This window comes from Hibiscus syriacus, unplaced genomic scaffold (genome assembly GCF_006381635.1).
Source record: "Hibiscus syriacus cultivar Baekdansim isolate YM2019G1 unplaced genomic scaffold, ASM638163v2 tig00005856_pilon, whole genome shotgun sequence".
NCBI classification, from domain to species: domain Eukaryota; kingdom Viridiplantae; phylum Streptophyta; class Magnoliopsida; order Malvales; family Malvaceae; genus Hibiscus; species Hibiscus syriacus.
Window position 1 is genome coordinate 751,607 of NW_024062067.1, and position 22,080 is coordinate 773,686.

Genomic DNA, 22,080 nt, shown 5'->3' on the forward strand with positions numbered 1-22,080 from the left:
AAGACTCTCTCTCGCTTGATAAGGTATGTTCTTTGCTGATTGATGCTGAAACTCAAATGGCTGGATTTGATGCTCGAGATGATCAATTTCCAATGAGTGCTCATATTGCTAATCTGAGAGCTGGTTCCAAATTGAGCAACACAAATTCTTACAATTGATCTGCCTACCGTAATGAGTCTGCTTATTTTACTCGTGGACGCGGTCGTGGAAGACCACGGGTTCAGTGCCAACTATGTGGCAAAAATGGTCACCTAGTGGTTGACTGCTGGCATCGGTTTGATCAGAATTTCTCTGGTAAAGGTTCTGCTCGTCCTTCATCACGAGATAATTCTGGTAGTGCTCATTACTCTAGTCTTGAAGCTGTAGAGAATGTAGCATGTTCCTCTGTACTAAAGGACTTGCTGAGGCTCATAGCACTTTCACCTCTAGTGGTTCGTGGGTGGTTGATTCTGGTGCATCACACCATGTCACACCTGATGCCTCAACCATTGGTCATAAGGGTGATTTTACAGGTCCAGGTAAATTACTTGTTGGCAATGGTGTGCCCTTATCTATTCATACTTCTGGTAGATCTATTTTAACATCTAATTCTCGAGCGTTGTTATTGAATGACTTGTTGCATGTGCCTACGATAATGAAAAATCTGCTCTCGGTGTTAAAGCTTGCTAAGGACAACGATGTTTACTTTGAATTTCGAGCTTCAAGTTACTGTGTTCGAGACGAGAGGTCTGGAGAAATTTTGTTACGTGGTGAAGAACGAGGTGGTTTGTATTTCTTTCAGTCGAATGTGGATGCTACGAGTAGTGGTCAGGCACAAACTTATGTTGCATTATCTCCAAATAAGCTGTATAAACTTTGGCATAGGCGCCTAGGGCATCCTGCATATGGGACCCTAGAGCAAGTTTGCAAATTCTTAAATATACTTGTTGAAAAGAATGTGAATGAATGTTGTGTTGCTTCTCATATGGGCAAAAGTCACAAACTCCCCTTTCATGTATCCGATTTGATTTATACTATCCCATTTCAATTGGTTTATACTGATTTATGGGGACCTTCACCAGTTTCTTCTAACGGGTTTAGGTATTATGTGAGCTTTGTTGATGCGTGTACACGACACACTTGGCTATATATATTGCGTGATAAATCCCAAGCAGTACATGTTTTTCAATTATTTCAACAGATTGTAATCACGCAGTTTAACTCGAAGATATTAGCTGTGCAGAGTGATTGGGGAGGTGAGTTTCGAAGCCTCTCTCATGTTCTTCAAACAGCTGGGGTTGTGCACCGTGTAACTTGTCCACACACCTCCGAGCAAAATGGAGTCTTTGAATGAAAACACAGGCACATCATTGAGCTTGCGTTAGTTTTGCTTGCTCAGGCTTCTATGCTTATCATGTTTTGGGTTTATGCTGCAACAACGGCTGTACATCTCATCAACAGGTTGCCTACAAAGGTGCTACATGGGCTCTCTCCATATGAGTCACTGTTCCATAAGCAGCCTGACTATAGTTTGTTGAAGGTTTTTGGCTATCGGTGTTTTCCACACCTTAGATTGTTTAACCATCATAAACTGGAATTTTGTTCACAACCGTATATGTTTCTTGGCATTAGTCCCCAACACAAAGGTTTCTTGTGTCTCGGAAAGAATGGGCGACTGTATGTGTCTAGGCATGTAAAATTTGATGAATGGCACTTTCCATTTGCAACTAAGTCCGGTCACAGTTGTTGCAGCTCCTCTGCAGAAATCAGTCGACCCCTTAATGTTGTAGTAGATGTGAATCGGTTACTTGCTGAAAATGTAGGGGTATCAGGAAATCAACATACTCCTATGCATGGGCCTGAGAGCTCAATTGCTGGTTCTGCTGCTTCCTCGAATAATCTTGAGGAATCATCTAAGGCTTTGTGTCCAAATGAAACACATGTTGAAGAAGTAGTTCATGATGAGACTGTTGCACCTCATGTTAATCATCATCCCATACTGACTCGCAGCAAATGTGGTGTCTATAAGCCCAAGGTATACACCAATGTTCTTGATGATAATGTTCCATCTAATATTCATGATGCATTAATGTCACCTAAGTGGGCAGCTGCTGTCCATGAGGAGTACTCGACTTCAATTCAAAACCGAACGTGGAGTTTAGTTGAGCTGCCTCGTGATAAAAGTGTTGTTGGCTGCAAATGGCTATTCAAATTAAAAAGGAACCCAGATGGTTCTGTTCATCGATATAAAGCTCGCCTAGTTGCCAAGGGTTTTTCGCAAGTTCCTGGCCATGATTTTATGGCCACGTTTATCCAGTTGTTAGGTTTGCAACTGTCTATGTAGTTCTAGTAGTAGCACTAGTTAAAGGGTGGTCTCTACGATAAATAGATGTCAATAATGCATTTTTTAATGGAGATTTAGCTGAAGATGTTTATATGCAATAGCCCCTGGTTTTGAACAACTTGGCTCTAATGGATTTCCTTTAGTTTGTAAGTTGCAGAGAGCTTTATATGGACTTCGACAGGCTCCTCGAAACTGGAACGATAAACTCAAGAACAATATACTTGAGCTAGGCTTTGTGGTGTCAAGGGCTGATACGTCCCTATTTGTACGAGTTGTGAATGATTCGTGCTCGTATATTTTAGAATACGTTGATGATATAATCATTACTGGTAGTTCGAATGTTGATATTGATACCATTATTAATATGCTGCACAAGAAGTTCTCTCTAAAGGATCTTGGAGCACTTTCGTTCTTTTTTGGTATTGAGGTTAAGAGGAATGGTGCTGGTTTAGTCCTCAGTCAAAAGAAATACATACTCGATTTGTTATAGAAAATAGATATGCTTCAAGCATCTTCAACCTGCACACCTATAGTAGTTGCTATGAAAAATTCTGGGAAAAGAAGTTTTCTATTAGCCAATGCACGTGATTATTGAAGAATTGTAGGTGCTTTGTTATATGTGTACCATACTAGGCCTGATATATTATTTATTGTCAACAAGGTGGCACAGTTCATGCAAGCACCTTGTGAAGAACATCTGGTTGTTGTTAAGCGCACCCTACGCTATCTAGCTGGTACACTGGATTATGGCTTAGTTTTCTCTTCTGAGCATACTAAGTTGTGTGTGAGAGCGTTTTATGATGCTGATTGGGCATGTGATAGTGGAGATAGGCGCTCGATGACTGGCTATGGAGTGTTTGTTGGCAACAACTTGGTTACATGGGCATCTAAGAAGAAAAAATCGGTGTCACGCTCAACGATGGAGGCTGAATATCAAAGTATTACAGAAGCTACTGTTGAAGTAACTTGGGTTGATGCTTTATTGAGTGATCTAAGGCTGCAGTCACTAGATAGTCCTATTGTTTGGTGTGATAACACAAGTGCAGTGGCAATGACTGCCAATCCAGTTTATCATGCGAAATCAGAACATGTTGACCTTGGCATTCATTTTGTTTGAGAGAAGGTTGCTGCTGGAAAACTGAAGGTGAGTTATGTACCTGCTGATTTTCAACTTGCTGATGAATTTACCAAGCCTTTAGCTAAGGCGTCATTTCAGGTTTTTCGAGATAAGGTTCATGTCCAACAATGTTGAGTTAAGAAAAGGAGAAGAAGAAAGATGGGAGAATATTAGCATATTGAGGTTGAGTGTGAGTGAAGTCAGTTTAGCAGTGATATCAGTTAGTTTAGCAGCTGAGCTGTATGCATGGTGTGAGGTTGTTGAGCGTGTGTGAGTGTGAACGTTAATAGTTTGTTATGAGGTTGTTATAAATATGTTATGGGTGGCTGTAAACAAACTGTATAAAAGGGCTTTAAGTCCTCAGTGCTAAGTGTGAAGAATAATGAATTTGTTTACTGAAAATTACTTTCAAGAGTATTCCATCAAACTGAAGTGAAAAAGAGTTTCGGTTAATAAGATGTTTTGACCTTTTAACACTGAATTTGCATCTTGAAATCCTTGCATGTCAAGCAAAGTTACAAAAGCTAACAGGGTTTGGGAACTATCCCTGTAGATTATTCCATCAAGTAGAATTGAATATATTTTTTTTAAAATTTACGATTATTATTTTATAATTTAGACTTCATTTGAAAATATTTAGAGTCGAGTTTATAAAATTTTAATTAAGTTGTTTGAGTTTCTGTATAAATTTAATTATAAATATTTATAATATCATAGTACTAATTGATTTCAATGCAAACAACTTTCTATATCTATATATATATATATATATATATATATATATATATATATATATATATATATATATATATATATATATGATTTTCATATGAGATATACATATATAATGTAGATTTTTGTGGGACTTGACTCGAACTTGAAAATCAATCAACAAATTAGTAAAAAATTTGAGTTATTCGAGTTTGATTTTATAACTCAAACTTCATTTAAATTTTTTGAGTGAAGTAAAATTTATAAAATTACAAGTATAATTTTATTATTCTATTGGAATTACAACTTTATTTATAAAATTATTCAAGTGGAATTAATTTTATTAAAATTTGTAATGTTGTATGAATTTTAATTATATATATATGAAAATTTTTATTTTATTTTGATTAATATATACTAATTTTAATTTAATTATATATATTATGAATATATATATATATATTAAAAATTTTGATTTTAGTTTGATTAATATATACTAATTTTACTTTAATTATATATTTTTTTATGAATAAATTTATTTATTTATTTATTTTTATATGGAAAAAATTAAACAATGAATTTAACTTTTTATTAAACTTTTCTAAAATTTTAAAATTAAATTAAAATCAAATCAAATTTATCGTATAATTTTCCAATAAAGTAGAAAATTTATAATGAAAAAAATAATAATACTCCATATAATCTGGAAACAAAATATTGGAGAATCATTGATAATTACTTTAATAAATGATTTTTAATAAATTTTAGAAACTGATAATGAGAAAAAGTAGTTAAGCATAACTATAATGTCCCTCAGCTTACCAGGTTTAACGAAAGATATTTTAATAAATTTTATAAATTGAAAATGAGACGTATTCGCTGCCGCGGCAGCCACCAGTTTTGCTGTCCAAAACGGTGGTTTTGCTGCCGGAGAATCGAAGGTTCTAATTTTGGTCATGGTAGATTACTGCTTTATGTTAGATAATTAATTGTTATATGAACTATATTGATCTATATAATATAATATGTAATGACTTAATTTTTTTCCGTTTAACTGAAACTCGGGTTTAGTTTTTAATTTAAAAGTATGTTTTTAATTTAAATATACTTTTTCGAATCTTTTTATTCTCGTACAGTACAACTAGTTTAGTAATGTAGGTGCAATTCTTCACACTTAAGCATGCGTCCCACAACTCTTAGGAAGAGTCAAATAGTATTTTTTTTTCCAATTGGCTTACCCCGACTCAGTGACGCTAAAGAATCAGCAACAGTATTAAGCTCACGTCGAACATGACGGATCCTCACCTGCCAAGGTTGATTCATGATACCTGCATGATTCATCACAATATTTACATCAAAGGAAGATGAACTGACGTTTCCAATTAACTCACACAATCAAATCTTAGAAAAGAAGATCAAAATAACACTAGACTTACTATGACTTTTTGAATGAGATCCGAGTGCTATTTGATCGACGTGTCTTCTGGAGATACGACATGCTATCTCTTAGCTTTCCAACAGTACTTGAAACGCATCAATCCGATGTCGGGAACTCATGATACACCCATTTTAGTGAAGACAACACATGCAAAAATTTATATACGTGATTAATATGAGATTTTGTAAAAACGAATTATCAATGATTTTTATTAATTATTTATAATATAATTTAATATAAGATAATGCATTATCTTTTAGGATTATATTTATTATTTTATTAGGAATTAACATAGAGTTAAAAACATTATTTTCACTTTATTATTATTTTTTATTAGGAAATAGGATAAAATCACAACATTATCTTTCGTTTATTATTTAGTAGTTGCTTAGATTCATAGAACTTCTTACCTTATATAAAGGAGACTTTATTCACCATTGTAAATCAGATTTCTTGATTAATAGTACAACGATACTTCATTTTTGCAAGTGCTACTTGCCTTGTGCTTTCGAAGCATTATTTTTCATTAAGTTATTCAAGTTCTTTGTGAGAGAGATCTTCACACTCTGGTTTACCTTCTCATTGTGATTATGAGGGCTGGTTAGATCTGATTATCGAGTTTGCCTAATCAATTGCGATTAGAGGGGTTCGTAGGACAACTTTCTATTAATCACCACCATCATTATCATCATCATCATCATCAAATCACCATTCTTGCTCATCATCACCAAAATCCTAATTTTAGCTAAGTCATCATATCTTTATCTTCTTGGTCTTTGTTTATCTTATTGTCATCTTTGTTATCTTCATATTAATCTTTTGATCTTATCTTAATTTTCTAGTAATTTTCTTTTCCATTCAAACCTCAAAATTGTGACAACAATCTAATCCATCTTCTACCTCATTCTTTGATTGAGTCTAGAGTCCTAAGCTTGATTCTTCAACTACGAGCAATGATCGTCACTCTGCTACCATCCCCTATAAATTCATTAGTGTTCTCATAGCATCTGCGATAATATTCCCTTCTAACATTGATGGATTATGAATCAAGGTGTTAACAACATCTAGACAATCTGTCTCCACTTCGATCTTGTTTAACCCTAAGCTCCATGCATGCTTCAAAGCATTGTGCACTGTCGATAATTCAGGCAGTAATGCCAAATAAATTCCTAAGCTCCGCGAAAAGCCAAATACTCATTTCCCTTGATCGTTATGTATAACTCCACCACATGTTGCAGCTCCATCGTTCCTTCTCACTACTCCATCGTTACTGATCTTAACCCATCCGCTAGGTGGACGTCTCTACTTTAAGGCCTCGTGTTTACTTGTAACGTCTTAATCCAATACGACTTGAAGATCGACGAACCAAGGCGATATACGAAACCACCAGAGTTGCTAATCTAAAAATCTTCTTTTAAAAATAATTAAAAGATCCATTTAAAGCCATCTATAATAATAACAATAACAAAATAAAATCATAGTATTTGATTTACAAAATACGGGATACCCCAAAGTAAATCCCAAATTAAGTTTAATAATATTTCAAAATACAATTATGACTCTAATATAAGAAGATTCATATACAATACATGTCCTCTAAAAATATACTTAAGACGTACTTAAAAGCTTGTGCCTGTAACACCCTTAACCCACATTTGTATCCAAATACAAATTAAGGATGTCTCATACACTCATGTCTTATACACTGGGCTTTTATTCAAATTTTATATCCTTTTGATTATAAATCATTAGTTATCAGTTTCATATACTATTTTAATCAGGTATTTATACTTTAACTAATATAATAAATTCTTATTCGTATAGATATTCTAAAAATACCATTAATATATATTTTATACTAAATTCTCTATTAAATCATAAACTAACTTTAATTCTATCAAATTCTTAAATAATTATTTCTTACAATCATTCTATTAACTTTTCAGCATTTCACATTTATTCACCAGTAAATCTTTCTTTCAATTATAATCCCATTATTTCAAAAATATCCAAATTGGTCCACTAATATTTAATTTAAATCCAAATCAATTATTTCACATTATTTCCAGTCTAATGCATAAATTTTACATAATTCCCATTTCACTTACTTTTCTACATTTTATGAATTGAACCTCTATCTTACTCAACTTTCATGTTGATCCAAATTCAACATTTCATCATTCCATCATAAATTTCAACATAACACATCAATTATTAAACAATTTTATATCAATCCCTATATTTCTCACAATTTGTGATTAAGTCCCTATACTTTCACAAAATTTCAAATTGGTCTAAATCACATTCAAAGCGCGTAGGATCATTCTAATATCAATTATATGTCTTGCATAATTTTTCCACAAGATTTTCTCTAGTTCCCTCCATTAGGCCTAATTGATTAAAGTTTCCCTAGCATGGATTACATTTTGATTCAAGCATGAATTCATCTTCTAAAAAAAATATTTTCATGTAATTTCAACTATTTCCATTTCAACAACTTCTCATGAAATCCAACCATAGTCGAGTAATATATATGCAATTTCTAAGTGTTTTGATCATCATTTAAGCTTAGAAACAATTTTATAACATTAAGAACACAAACAACTATCCATAAATCATTAAAATTCAACTTGTTCATCATCTATTCTAACACTCAACCCAATAATTCAAGCATGAAAACAATGAAATATTATAACCAAATGATAGAGAATTTAATATGGATCATTTTTCTATTTCATAACTTAATCCAAAAAAAGAAAGAAAAAAGGACTAAAATAAAGAAAAGAAATAAAGAAAACATACCTTGCTTTTCAATTAGTCTTCCATCTATTCCAAATCTTCCATATTGATCCAAAATCAACATTCTATTATTCAAACCAAAATTTCCAGTATAATACACTAATTTCCAACAATTGCATAATCATGCTTTAATTTAATAATCTCCAACTTGTTTTCAAGTTTGATTCATCAAGAAAAAATCATTTGCAATCAATTCTAACTATTCTTAACCCATCACATATCAAAATCAACGTTTTTCTGTAAACCCATATGTTGGCCGAAAGTTTCAATTTAGTCCCCCTAATGGTTTTAAATCAACTTTCATTCTTGATTTTAATTCCTCAACACTACTAACACCTAAATTCAACCTTATTTCAATCAAATTCAACTTCCCCTTCATCCACCAAAAATACCCATTTCACCAATCAATGATGAATCAATGAGATATTTATACCAATTTATAGAGAACTTAGTGTAGATGATTTTCTTATTTCAAAAATGAAAAAGAAAAATTTACTTACCTTAGCTATGAGTTTCGGGTAGCAGCTGGAGAAGAAGAAGAAGAAGAAATTCAAGAAATTTCCTCCAAAATATCTCATTATTCTCACTTTAAAATCCCATTAAAAATGAATTTAAAATTCATTTTAGCCCAAAAGTCAAAATTGCCATTAACGAATCCTAATATTTACCCCCATGCCATCCTTTTATCTCCATTTTGATATTCTTAAATAAATATAAAAATCCCATTTTGGAATTTCCATCTTTGTCTTTCCAATTTCCAAAAATTCAATATAGTCACTAAATTTCACTATTCTACTTTAACATACAATTTCCACCAAAGTCCACCAATTCACGTTAAATTCTATTAATTAAAAATATCAATATAATTTTTCTAATCTCAGATTACCTTCCTTCAAATTTTTGTAAACTTCTGGTTCGATGCGGTTATCTGAATATTTTACCAAACTTTATTACTTAATAGACTTTTATGCAAGCTCCAAATAAAAAATCTAAAACCCACTAAAATATTATTCTTGAACTAAACCACTCATTTTCAGACCCAAAATATAACTTTTAAAATTTTATATTTTTAGTCCTAGAACTTTTCCAGCTTTACAGTTTAGCCCCCAAACTACCAAAATTTACATTTCAATCACTAATAAAAAATTTGGGGTATTATAGTGTCAAACTAGAATACAGACTGCACAATGCACTCCTTGAATGCTCCTCTTAACCTGTGCATGAAAACAAATTCTGAACGTCGAGCTCACAGGCTCAATGTCACACTAATAACCAAACTATACTACTTGCGTCCTCTACATTCACATGCTAGTAAATGTAAATATTAGCATACGAAGATGCTAAGCTAAACATACATACAGAGGTAGGCATTATGGCGTGGTTGGAGGGTTTCACTACATCTCAGAGACATACACCCCTCTAGCCTACCAAGGGTGAGATCCGAAATTTCTACATCGAAAACGTTCACTCGACCAACCAACTCCTTACGAGTTTTTAAGGAATCTACGCCCGGTCGGTAAACAAGTGCCTCGTGAGCTAATTGAGACTTGCCTGGACATTTCTATCAAACAAACGTTCACCCTGCTACTAAAGTGTCTCGAGTGTCCTGGGTGTTTCTTGAGTATCATACAAGGGATAATTTTATGATTTCCTATTTTTATATCGTTTCTAGATGTGATTATAATTATTAGCATTGTTCTTACATGAAATCTTATTTGTTAAGTTTCGATGGCGTTTGCTCGTCCTACTCGAATTCTTAAAGTGAAGAGGGTCTCTTATCCAAATAATGACGAGGGTACCGATACTCTTAGTTGGAGTATCAGTACTAGCATACTAGGTATCGATACCAAATTTGTTTTTGATGTTTTGGAAAATTCCTTAGTATCGATACTTCTATATGAGAGGGCATTGATACTACCCCGAGTATCGATACTAATAATAGCTTCGATGTTTTTAAAAATTAACCTAGTATTAATACCCCTACTAGAGTATTGATACTCGACCCTCGGTATCGATACTCCTTTGAGTACCAATACCAAAATTGGCTACTAGAATTCTAAACCTAAAAATGGTATTGATACTACCCTTTGAGTATCGACAACTAGAGATCAATATCGATACCTCTTAAATGAGTATCAATACTCTAGACCCAAAGAGCTTATGAAATTTAACTATACGAGGAACAATATCAATATTGTTCTTCTAGTACCGAGACTGTAACCCAGAAATGCTCGATTTTTGGGCACAAAAATGCCACCTAACACTACCCATTTGTCCCCTAAGGCCATCAAATGATGTTTAAGTCTTATGCAAGTTTGTAAGAGTCATTTTGCATGCTTAAAAACACTTCAAAATAGAATCTACCATAGGCATGCTCATATGCTTCATAAACTAATACAAGCTAAGAAAAGGCACTAAAAGGTCCACAAATGGTATATGAAGGTTAGAAATGTGTTACCTTGTCTCCCTAGCTATCAAAAACGTCTTCAATCACCCAAGAACCAACTTTCCTTTGTCACTGGCTTGAGAGCTTTCTCAAATCTCTTTCATTAACAATAACATGAGAAAATGAGTTACTAACTCATCTAGAGGCTTAAAAAGATTAGAAATATGGTTTTAACCCTCTAAAAGTAGATTGAGATAACTAAAGGACCCTAAAACCCATTTTAAACCCCATTTAAAACTTTCCCTAGTCAAATTTTAAAATAAGAGGCTTGGATGAAAGCTTAGGATGTTGGGACTTCGTTTATTACCTTTGAAGTTCTGAAATGTGGTTGAGGGCGAACAAAGTCTCACCTTTGCTAGACTTAAGAAGGAGGAAGGATTTTGAAAATTGATGAAGAAGAAGACAAGCAGATAGAGTCTCCAAACGTGACATAGGCACTAATAAATGGAAATCAACCTTTAGGTAACTTTAGGGGTAAATTACACTTTTGTTCCCCCTACTTTTGGTCAACTCCCAAAATTATCCTTTTTAAGCCTAGATGGGCTCAAGCCCAATTCAGGGGAAGCCCAAATTAACCCCAAAGATTTAATTGGTTACTTGGTTTGCTCTAAGACCTATTTGGGTTATTCGAAACTACTAACTTGTGATTTGGGGTGTTACATTACTAGAAGATGACAACAAGACTTCCACTTGTTTTGTAGAAACTGTGGCAAGTCTTCTAAATGACCTTCCAATCGTGGTTTCGTCTACCATATTCATTGTTGATAAAACCTGATAAGCTGATTTTGTGGTAAAAATTTGTTTATCCTCCCAACGCCATCTGGGCAAATCATCTCCAAGATTAATCTATGAAGGAATAATAGCATTTAATTTTTGAAGCACTCTCATTGGTAGCATTATTTGTAATTTATCCCCATCCCAATCCCTCAGATTCAGAGAAATAAGAGTTGACATGAGAATGAGATGGACAACCACTTTGAATGTAAGCATTCCACAAAGGGATCTCTTTATCGACCAAGGTGTCATTCCAAAAATCGGTTCAAATGCCATTACGAATGTTCTATCGAATGCCACAACGAACATCCTCCCAAACCTTGCAAATCCCTTTCCATAATTTGGAATAATTCCGTTCATGTAATTTAATAGGTACAATATCATGCCATTTGTATTGGACTCTCAAAACCCTTACCCATAATCTGTCCTCATTCACAATCAAGTTATAACCTATTTTCATTAGAAAAGCTTTATTTTGGCGGTGAAGGTCTTTGAGTCCCAATCCTCCTTGATCTAATGGCTCTTGTACAATATTCCAGCTTACAAGATTATTATTTTTATTCTCCATGGTATAACCCCAAATGAAACTACGAACAAGTCTTTCCATATCACCTTTTGGGATCCAAGCAGACTGCATAACATAACCAGATATTGCTTGAAGCACTGATTTTGCTAACGTAATCCTTCCTGCTAAAGATAATGATTTTACCACCCACCCAAAGATCTCACTTTTTTCGAGCAGGTACTCATACATGGCTTTGGTGACCCGACTGTGAAGTAAAGGTACCCCTAGGTATTTTCGAAAATCTTCTACTTCTTGAAAACCAAAAAACCTGGGATGTCATTGTGAGCAGTTGTCAAAATATTTATAGAGAAGAAAATTTGTGTTTTTGCACCATTCACCCAGTGGTCGGAGCATGCACAATATATTTTGAGAATTCTCTGAATGAGATGCATTTGTTCCATCGAAGCCTCAATAAATAGGATGAGACCATCTGCAAAGAAAAGGTGGGATATACCAGGGCCATTACAGCTGAATTTCATTTCTTTTCATGAACCTTCATCAACATGACTATTGATCAAATGGGATAATTTCTCTATATATAGGACAAAGATATAGGCAGAAAGAGGGTCTCCTTGTCTTATACCTCTCGTTGGTTTGAACGATTCTATCAGCTCCCCAGTCTATAGAACCTGCACGGAAACAGAGCTCAGACAATGCCTAATCAAATTAATTAAAGCCAAAGGCATTCTGGTGTCTTTTAAAGTTTCATGAATAAACCTCTATTCTAATCTATTATATGCTTTTTCAAGATCAATTTTAATTACCGACAACCTTTACGACCGACTTTCTTCCTCATTGAATTACCTCTTGAACCAATATGATGTTATCCGTAATGCATATCCCTTACACAAAACTTGATTGATTTTGATTCACCCATTTCGGAAGAAACGATTTAAGGCGATTAACAACAACTTTAGTAATGGTATTGTATAAAATAGTACAAAGGCTACTCGATCGGAGTTGAGTGAAGTATTCGAACACCTTTACTTTTGGTAAAAGTATGAATCATATTGTGGCGACGAATCGTAGTGGATCGATGAAAGTAGGATGTATTTCGGTCACCGTTATCGATCTATTAACTCCGAGATTTTTGAAATCATCACATTTCTTCATGTTTGAGCATCAGGTCTAGCTCCTCCTTTAGAGTCCTTAATTCAATAAGGTGAAAGGAGGATCTTAGATCTAATGATTTTTCTATCCGTCGAATTCTTGCTAATAAAAATGATTTGCGGCGACTGATGTGACCAAACGTCTCATAACTCCAATTATGGGTTGCTTTACTAAAGACTTCTAAATTCCCCCATATTTCTTTGTTTAAGGAAGTCTTAGAAAGTAGGATGATTTTTCCAAGCAGCTAGGAATCGAAATAGTCTAACTCCCTTGTATTTAACAGCTTGATTTGATCCGAAGCAATCGTTAAACATGAAACACTCTCGACTTAGAAAATTGTTCCATTAAATAAGTGATCCGCGAGCCCAAATAAAGGAAGGACCAACAAAACCCAAATCATGCAGTCCATATCCAAAAAAAAAAAATCACAGAACTTTCTAATAATCGTAAAGATATTTTGAATTGAATTAAAGAAAAAATGTTAATGTATTGAATTTTTTTTTGTATTTTTCAAGCAAAATTTTTAACTGCACAAAAGAATAAAAGTAAATGACAATAGATTGAGTCTAATGAGAAATAAAGTTAAGGTTTTTATTAGCATGAGAGTATATTATTTACTAAGTAAATCAATGCAATCTTATTATTGATAATAATCAATTTCGTGTATGGGATGATATTAATGTATTAGGATCTAATTTCTTAGGTTAGATTATGTTTGGTATTATCATTCTAGATACATATCAATTATGTAAACATTTGTGAAAATGTTATCGTAATCTTATTTATTTGTATTTAATATTTATAATTAAAAAAATTTATCGAACAACAGAAAATAATTTATACAATATCATTTAAATATTGAAAAGAATTTCTCTAAATGATTTTTTAAAAATATTTTCGTTGAAACAAATGTACTTGTATAAGCATTGTAAAAAACACTAAATGAACCCATTAGTCCAAATTTGCCCCAAAACTAAGCCCACCATTGCCCGAAATACAAATCTCATAATCCAACGGTTAGTAAAATAGAATCTTAATTTTAAACAATTTATCCGACGGTCTACAAACACCACCAAAAAGTAGCCGTTATAAAGAGTCTAACGGAGCTCTTCCTTCTTTTCTCCTATTCATGTTTTTTCACATGGATCAAAACTCATACTTTACTCTCATTTTCCCACCAAAACCCAGTTTTTATTTTCCAATTCCTCGAAAGAATTATTCCTCTTTTTCACCTCAAAAAATGGAGGTTTCCAAGCATTCAAAACAGGGGACTCCAGTGAAAGACCCAGTAGGGAGTGGGTCTTCTCGATCCAAAACTCCAAAGGTTTCCAAACATTACGAGAATTCGAATCCAAGCACCTCTTTTTCGATTTCCCCATTAACAAAATCTTCAAATTCCCAGAAAGATTCTTCCAGGAATCCAGTATCCTCTTCCCAGAAATCTTCAGAATCTTGGCTTTGATCGGCGTTTCTCAGTTTCTTCTTCATGGGATGGAACCCAAGGAAGGTCAGTGAAGCAATTGATTGATTAGTTCACAATCTGCAAATCATATATTTGCCTTTTTCTTTAACTTCTCAGATTCGGGTTTTTTTTTAAATAAATATATTTCAATTAATATTGTTCCCTTGTTTTGCAGTTTTCCAAGCAGGTCTTCTAGTGGAGGAAGAAGTCAAAGAAATGCAAGCAAACTCTCACTTCTGCAAATTTATCATTTTTGTTCTTAGTTTGTTACCTTATAAAGGTAATGAATCACATGTGAAAATAAAGATATAAATGTTTTTTATTCATTTGTATTCATTTTTGGATTTTAGAGCTCTGAGTCTCATGGGACAATTGGTGGGAGGAGATGGAAGAAACAGGTCAAGCCAACTTCCCGGAAACCATTCAAGCTAAGAACTGAGGTCTCATCTTTTAACTTGAAAAACTCTATTATTCAAGACCTTTCGTGGCATTCGTTCCTTACAATTTTCGATTGCTCGTTAACGTTAACAGAAACGAGGGAGAGTGAAGGAAGAAGAATTCATGAAGAAGATCCAAGAAATGACGGTCGAAGAAGAGAAACTAAGGATCCCTATCAAGGATTTAAATAGCGATCGCGGTCACGTTTTCGATCGCGTTGTATTTGTCACGTTTGCGGACATAACGAATATCATTGCGGGTGTCGCAGTCGTGAATTTTTTTTAAATATCGCACAACTTACAAATGATTAAATTAAATATAATTAAAATAAAATATAAAATTTAAATTACAGAAATTTAGATTACTGAAATTAAGATTAAATTAAATAAAAATTAAAGTTTACATTTTTAACTAAAGATTAAATTATAAATTCTAAAAGGTAGGAAAGGTGTCAAATTAATATATACTTTAAAATTATATTAAAAAAAATGTGCCAACTCCCCCTTCCCCGACCTTTCATTGTTTGAAAAAAAAATTCTACTATCACTCTCAACTCCCCCTCCCCCATTTTTATTGCTCAACTTCTTCATCGCCGGAGAAGCTCGGCGGCGCACGTAAGGTTTTAGTTTTACCTTCTTTTCGCGGTAGATAACAGTAATAACGTCCCGTTATCAGCGCAAAAAGTTTCAAGTTTCATCTTCTACAAAGTTGAAGCCCGTCGTTACTGCTCAACTTCTTCACTGGCGGAGAAACTGGATGGTACACGTAAGGTTTTAGTTTTGCTTTATTTTAACAGTAGCGGTAGATAACGGTAATAACGTCCCGTTATCAGCGCTATACATTGTTACCTGTTAAATTACGGGCGCAACTGGCCGCTATTGACGTGATTCCATTACCCACCGTGATTTTCCCGAATATCGATTTCGGACGACGACGCTACCGCGAAATAGCAGCCGCTATTGCAATTGTATTTCGCTATTTAAATCCTTGATCCCTATTGCTCAAGGCCTCGCATGGACAACAGAGGAATATGAGGTTTATAGTACCTAAGCTCTAAATCCAAAAATCAAAACCAAACAATGTCATGTGCCTTTCTCAATCTTGTATTGGTTTTGCCTATGCAGGTGTTGATCAAACCTCATGTTAAAGAGATTATAAGGCCGGTATGCCCAATACTGTGCTCCGACATTCTAGCATCAGAACGTTCAGAGTTCGACCATAAAGTAGCCGAGAAAATGAGTCTAATCAGACAGTATAAAATGGAAAGGGCTAGGCAGGATAAGGTACAGAAAATGATCAGAAAAATGCATGATTTTAAAAGGTAAAGATTGATCTTTTCGATGTTGCAGATGGCAGAAGAAGAAGAGATAAAGAGGTTGAGAAAGGAGCTGGTTCCAAAAGCACAACTTTTGCTTTTCTTCGACAGGCCTTTCCTTCCCATAAGGTAAAAAGTTCAAAATTATATAAAACTGTGGGATTTACTAGAAGAAGAAGAAGAAGAGTTAAATAGATTGATATTGAAATTTCTGTGCCAAAATTTTCATGTTAACATGGTTATTTTGCATGGCTTTTTGAAGGTCCTCAAAGAATCCAACTATTCCAAGGGAGCCAAATTTCCGTATGCCACAACACAAGAGGACAAAGTGTCAAATTCCAGACTCCATGATAAATTATCTTTTTGAATATAATTGTGATAACCATTTTTTCGAAACAATTAAAATATTATTTAAAAAACAATTATTACTTTTATTTGAAAATTGGTGAGTTGGAATTAATTTGGATGAAATTGGATAGGAGTCGCCATCGACCTTCGGGCTAGATAGGTCGAACACTTAAAAACGTCTTTTAAAACAATTTTAAGAAAAATCATTTTGTAAGACAAAAATTGGTCCGCGTTTACCAAAAATATATTTAAATGGATTCGGGAGTCGGTTACATGCGGGGAAGGGTTAGCACCCCCACAGCGCCCAAAATTAGTACTGTGTCGCTTACACGTTATCGTAAATGGTGGAAATTAAGAATCAAATATAAAATTAAAATATGATTCATTTATTAAATTACTTCGAATTAATTATTTAAAGAAAATCCTTTAACTCGATAAGAAATATTGAGATTCGCAATCCTCCATCGGGAAAGTTATCTCCACTATTTCTCATTTGTAAAAGAATATTCCTTCATTGATTTGAAAACGTGAATCAAATAAATAAATAAAAAAATCGACGCTTACATTCACATAAAATGAAATAAATTGTTAATTAAAATAATACACATTGCATCATTAAAATAAATTAATTAGTAAAATAAACTCGATTTATTTCAAGTTACTACGTCGTTAAAATGTCGTATGAGATCGCACCACTTCGACCAGGTGGTGCTTTCCATGCTCATTCTACGCATTTGTGTTCTTGAAAATAAAATTAAATATCTCATCAACAAATAAAAATACAATGGAAATAAACGCAATTGAAAATATACAATATAAGATATTTACATAAAATAGAGCTAACAGTATTTATTTAATATAGTGCAAAATAATTACTTAATATGTAAAACATACATTAAAAATAAAGGACTATAATACAAACAAGAAAACATTAAGGATTAAAATACAAACAATAAAATAAGTTCATTCAATGATTTATGAGACCAAAATAAAAATAACATAAACTTAAAGGACCGTACAACCATTATGAACAAATCAGAACCACAATAAACATTTTAAACAAATATAGGTACTAAAAATGAGAATAACCCATAATAATGCTATGACTAAATTAAACTAAACTAAAATATGTAAGGGAAAATAAAAATTAAACCAAAATATAATCACATGCACATTAATGACCAAAATGACATATTTATGAATATTGTAACCAAAATCCAATATTAACTGAAATAATACAATACATCATATATGACTTAAATACAACATTTAAAAAAAGAGTGCTCGAAACATAATAATGTAAAATTTCATTAAATAGTCCAAATGGTGAGATTATAAAACAAGAAGGACATGGTATGCTATTATACCCAAGCCCAAAAACACGGAAGGGGTTGTGCCAAAACGGCACCGTTTTGTGTGACGCATATAAGCCCCCAAAATAGGCTTATTTTTCATATTTCTCTCATTTTCCATTTCTCATAAAACAGAGAGGGAGAGAGTTATAAAACTCTCTCAACGTCCCTCGTTGGAGAAAGGGAGCCATGGCGGAAACCGCAGTGGCGAGCTAGCTAAAAGGACCCCAAAAGATCCCTCTTATCATCCCTAACCAGAGACTAAACTTCCCTTACCCTAAAACTGACCTAAACACCCTGATCTAGAATGTACCTCTAGAACGTCCCTCTTATCAAGGGGTCCTTATTTTACAGGGGTTCAATATTGTCATTTGTCATAGATTTACAACCTCAATTATTAAAAAGTTTTTAATGAAAATGATATTAAAAGAATTTCAAGATTGAAATTTGCTCATTGTTCATTTCCTAAGAAAGAAGCATTTTATTGAAAATGTTCAAATGTCAAGTGACTTACAAACATTTAAACATAATAAGTACAAAAGAAAAACAAGTTAAAACAAGATGACATGTGTTGCGTGTTGTGAGTACTATAAAATTATACGAAAATAATGTGCAAGTATACACAATCGCTCAAGTAATAAAGTGATGAGTGAGTATCGTTTCCATAAGGATTGGTGGAAATTACAAAGTTTAACCAAAGCAAAGCACTACTCTATCTAAGTACAATTAGTGTTGATATGTACTAATAGCAAATGTCAAGGCAATGGAAATTGTATATTGGTGGATATGGATTAGTCTGATGAGGCAGCAAATGGAAATGTAGTGGCAAGAGAAGATTATAATATTGAAAATGATTGAAATGTCAAGGCAATGAAAAATAGTAAAAACAAAAAATAAATGATAGTTTGATAATCCTCACACAACAAGCTTCCACTGGAATGAATGGTAGGGATTGATTTAAGTATGCTAAAACTTATCTCTCAGGTAGATTTAATCTATCTAAACTTCACTTGCTCGACAGAGTTTGCTGAAAATGCTCCAACTATCTCTAGTCAAAGGAACCGAACAGAATAGAATGCCATGGCATCTCCTCTCAGTCTCAGCTATGGAAGCGTACACTATTGATAATAACTACCCCTTTTAGTCATTGAAATCCTATCTTAGTATCTCTCAAGTACTAAGAGATTAGGATATAGTATTACTAGGTTGGTTTAAAGCTTAAGAAAATACTATAGCCCATTGCTTATGTGGATCTTTCTTGTTTTTCTCTCGAATACTACAAGTATTATTAGCTAAGTTTCTATCGAACACCTAGCCTTCATCTAAGAAATGGACACTCTCATGCCTCCTACAAACTTAGACGATGAAGCATTCATAAGAAAAACAAGAAAATACAAAAGATAAATATAAATCTACCATTAAAATAAAGTTAAACATCAATGAAAATAACCCCACCAAATAAGGTTAGTTCATGGTGGGGTTCGAATCATCCATGAAACAAGCCATGAAATATTTCCGTTCCAAACAACCCATCATCAAATATAAAAATAGCAACAAATGGGAAGGGAGAAGAAGCATTCGACGCGCGCAATCGGAGCTCTCCTTAACCACTAAGACTCTCCTTAACTCACTAGCTCCTCTTGGATGTCTAGCTCGCCACTCCTTGGAGCTCGTCAATAGAGGAACGCCACTAGAGGATGAAAAGAGGGATATGGAGAAGAAGGTAAGAAAATATTGCTAAAAATCCTCTCTCTTTTCTCTCTCATGTGAGGTGTATTATATAATAAAATATATAAGGGTATTAATGGGATTTTTACCCTCAAAATACCCATCATACCCTTAGAGTTACTCCTTGGGCGCGAGTCTTATCCTCCCAGGTAGTAGTGGTCCCCAGCAGGCAGTTACAACCATCAGACACGCGCCTTGCCAGCTGTTCTTTTACAAAATATCTTTTTGTCAGTTTTTGCGCCAGAAATACCAAGGCATTTCAATCTGCTTCAATAGCATGTGATGTCGTGACATTCCTTCCCAGTGTGACCTTCTGCTTACTATTTCCTACACACCATAAGCAACTGCACCTTTCTCTCATACAACATCCTTAAAAGATAAAATAACAATACCACCACAAATGCAACTATATGCAACGACGTGATCTTAAAATGACTAAAATGGGCTTTTAAACAAACAATAACTTAAGTGAAAAAACCTTAAAAGTAGCCTTTTTAGGAATTTATCACACCCCCAAACTTAAGTTATTGCTTGTCCTCAAGCAATTGATAACAATTAACATAAGCAGAATGTCATGGAAATTTTCAACAATAGGACAACAGGATAAAAATTGAATTTCAACCCTCAGAAAAATTAGCTTCAACATGCTAGACTTATCAAGAATTCGAGTACTTTTCCCTAGGTCAAGATTCTTTGTGATAGTGTATGTGAGTGATTGTATCCAATCTATACTTAATAAATTTAAACAATTTCTAATCAAGTCCCCTAGTTTTTGCTAAGGCATTTACTCATTTATTAAGCATATTTTTACTCCCATTTTACCTTTTTTTACAAGTGCTGCTACGAAGGGAGTCAGCTCATCACACCTACTTCCCACACTCTTAGTGAAAGGGAGCATACCTTCCACCCCAAGCTAGTTAAGTAGAGTCATCCCGTGACTACTTTCATTCACTCATATGCACGTGACTTCCATTTATTAAAGAGAGTTCCAAACAATACCATGGAAAAGTGGAGTGTCCCTCTACAGCTATGCCTAAGCATTTATTCACAGTCTCAGATATAAGAGAGTTATTTTTATTTATCTTTCAAGCACAATACTAAATTTCAATGCCAAGACTAACTAAAGTTCCTTCATAAAAAATTTTCTAAATTTCCTAAGTATAGAGAACATACAAATCATGTAAAAATAATTCACAAAGCATCAAGCCCTAGAGTCAGTTCTATCATTCTCAATAGTCATTTATATTCAATTTATAGCCTAACAAGTTCATCATCATCAGGTATTATCAAGACATTTTATCTAATTGTCCTACCACTTACTGATGCCATGGCATAATGTTATACTAACACTATCATGCACATGTTCTACCAAGAAGACTACCTCCCCCAAACTTAAGGAAAACATTATCCTTAATGCTTAAAGAGAACTAAAATAAATAAAACTATATGCCATGCAATAAAAATGCAAAATGAATACAAATGGATGCAACTGGAGGTACCTTATGTTTTCTGTGATGGTGATGCCTTGGAGATGCTGGCAGCTCCTCGTCTTATGCTCTTTTGCAATGGTGCAGGGCTGGAATATGAAGAGATAGAGTAGTAATACGATACATTTATGCGTCTAGCTGATGTTTTGGTACGTCGGTTGTTGCGTCATGCAGGAGAGGGGTCAGGCACAACAACTGGACTGGGTGTTTTTTTAGCTAGAACAATAGGTGAGTCAGGGGTGGGAACATTGAGGATATGGAGTCGGTTCTTCAATAGGAGGATCGACGTCATCTTGCTCTGGATCGGGAGATGCCTTGACATTGAATGTCGACAGAATTTTATCCGGAAAACCTGGAAAATTTGTTTGACGTGGGGAGGTATTTCTTGGAACATTGTTTCCACCACAACATCTCTATGTTTGACATAACCAAATAAATTTTTGATATCATCACCTAAAGCGTGTAAATGAGTTTGAGTTTGCATAACAGCTTCTTCGAGAGCAAGCATCCTTGCCTCGACATTAGATTGTGCATTCTCTGTAGACTTCTCATGAACATTGGCCTTAGATTTTATGTTTTCAAGACCCAACAATAATGGTAATCTGGCCCTTGTAATACCCGAAACTCCAAATAAAATTTCATCAAAGGCATTTTCACTTACCTTTTT

General features: G+C 33.9%; 1 protein-coding gene across 1 annotated transcript; it reads left to right on the plus strand.

Moving 5' to 3' along the window:
• The first annotated feature begins 14,523 nt into the window (after positions 1 to 14,523).
• Positions 14,524 to 21,526, plus strand: LOC120199959. The gene is made up of 11 exons (XM_039200915.1): positions 14,524 to 14,582; positions 14,686 to 14,790; positions 14,921 to 14,963; positions 15,096 to 15,185; positions 15,277 to 15,350; positions 16,173 to 16,218; positions 16,308 to 16,466; positions 16,533 to 16,627; positions 16,761 to 16,828; positions 19,851 to 19,921; positions 21,422 to 21,526. The coding sequence occupies exons 1-11, from the start codon at positions 14,524 to 14,526 to the stop codon at positions 21,524 to 21,526; spliced, it is 915 nt and encodes a 304-aa protein (XP_039056846.1).
• The last annotated feature ends 554 nt before the right edge of the window (positions 21,527 to 22,080 follow it).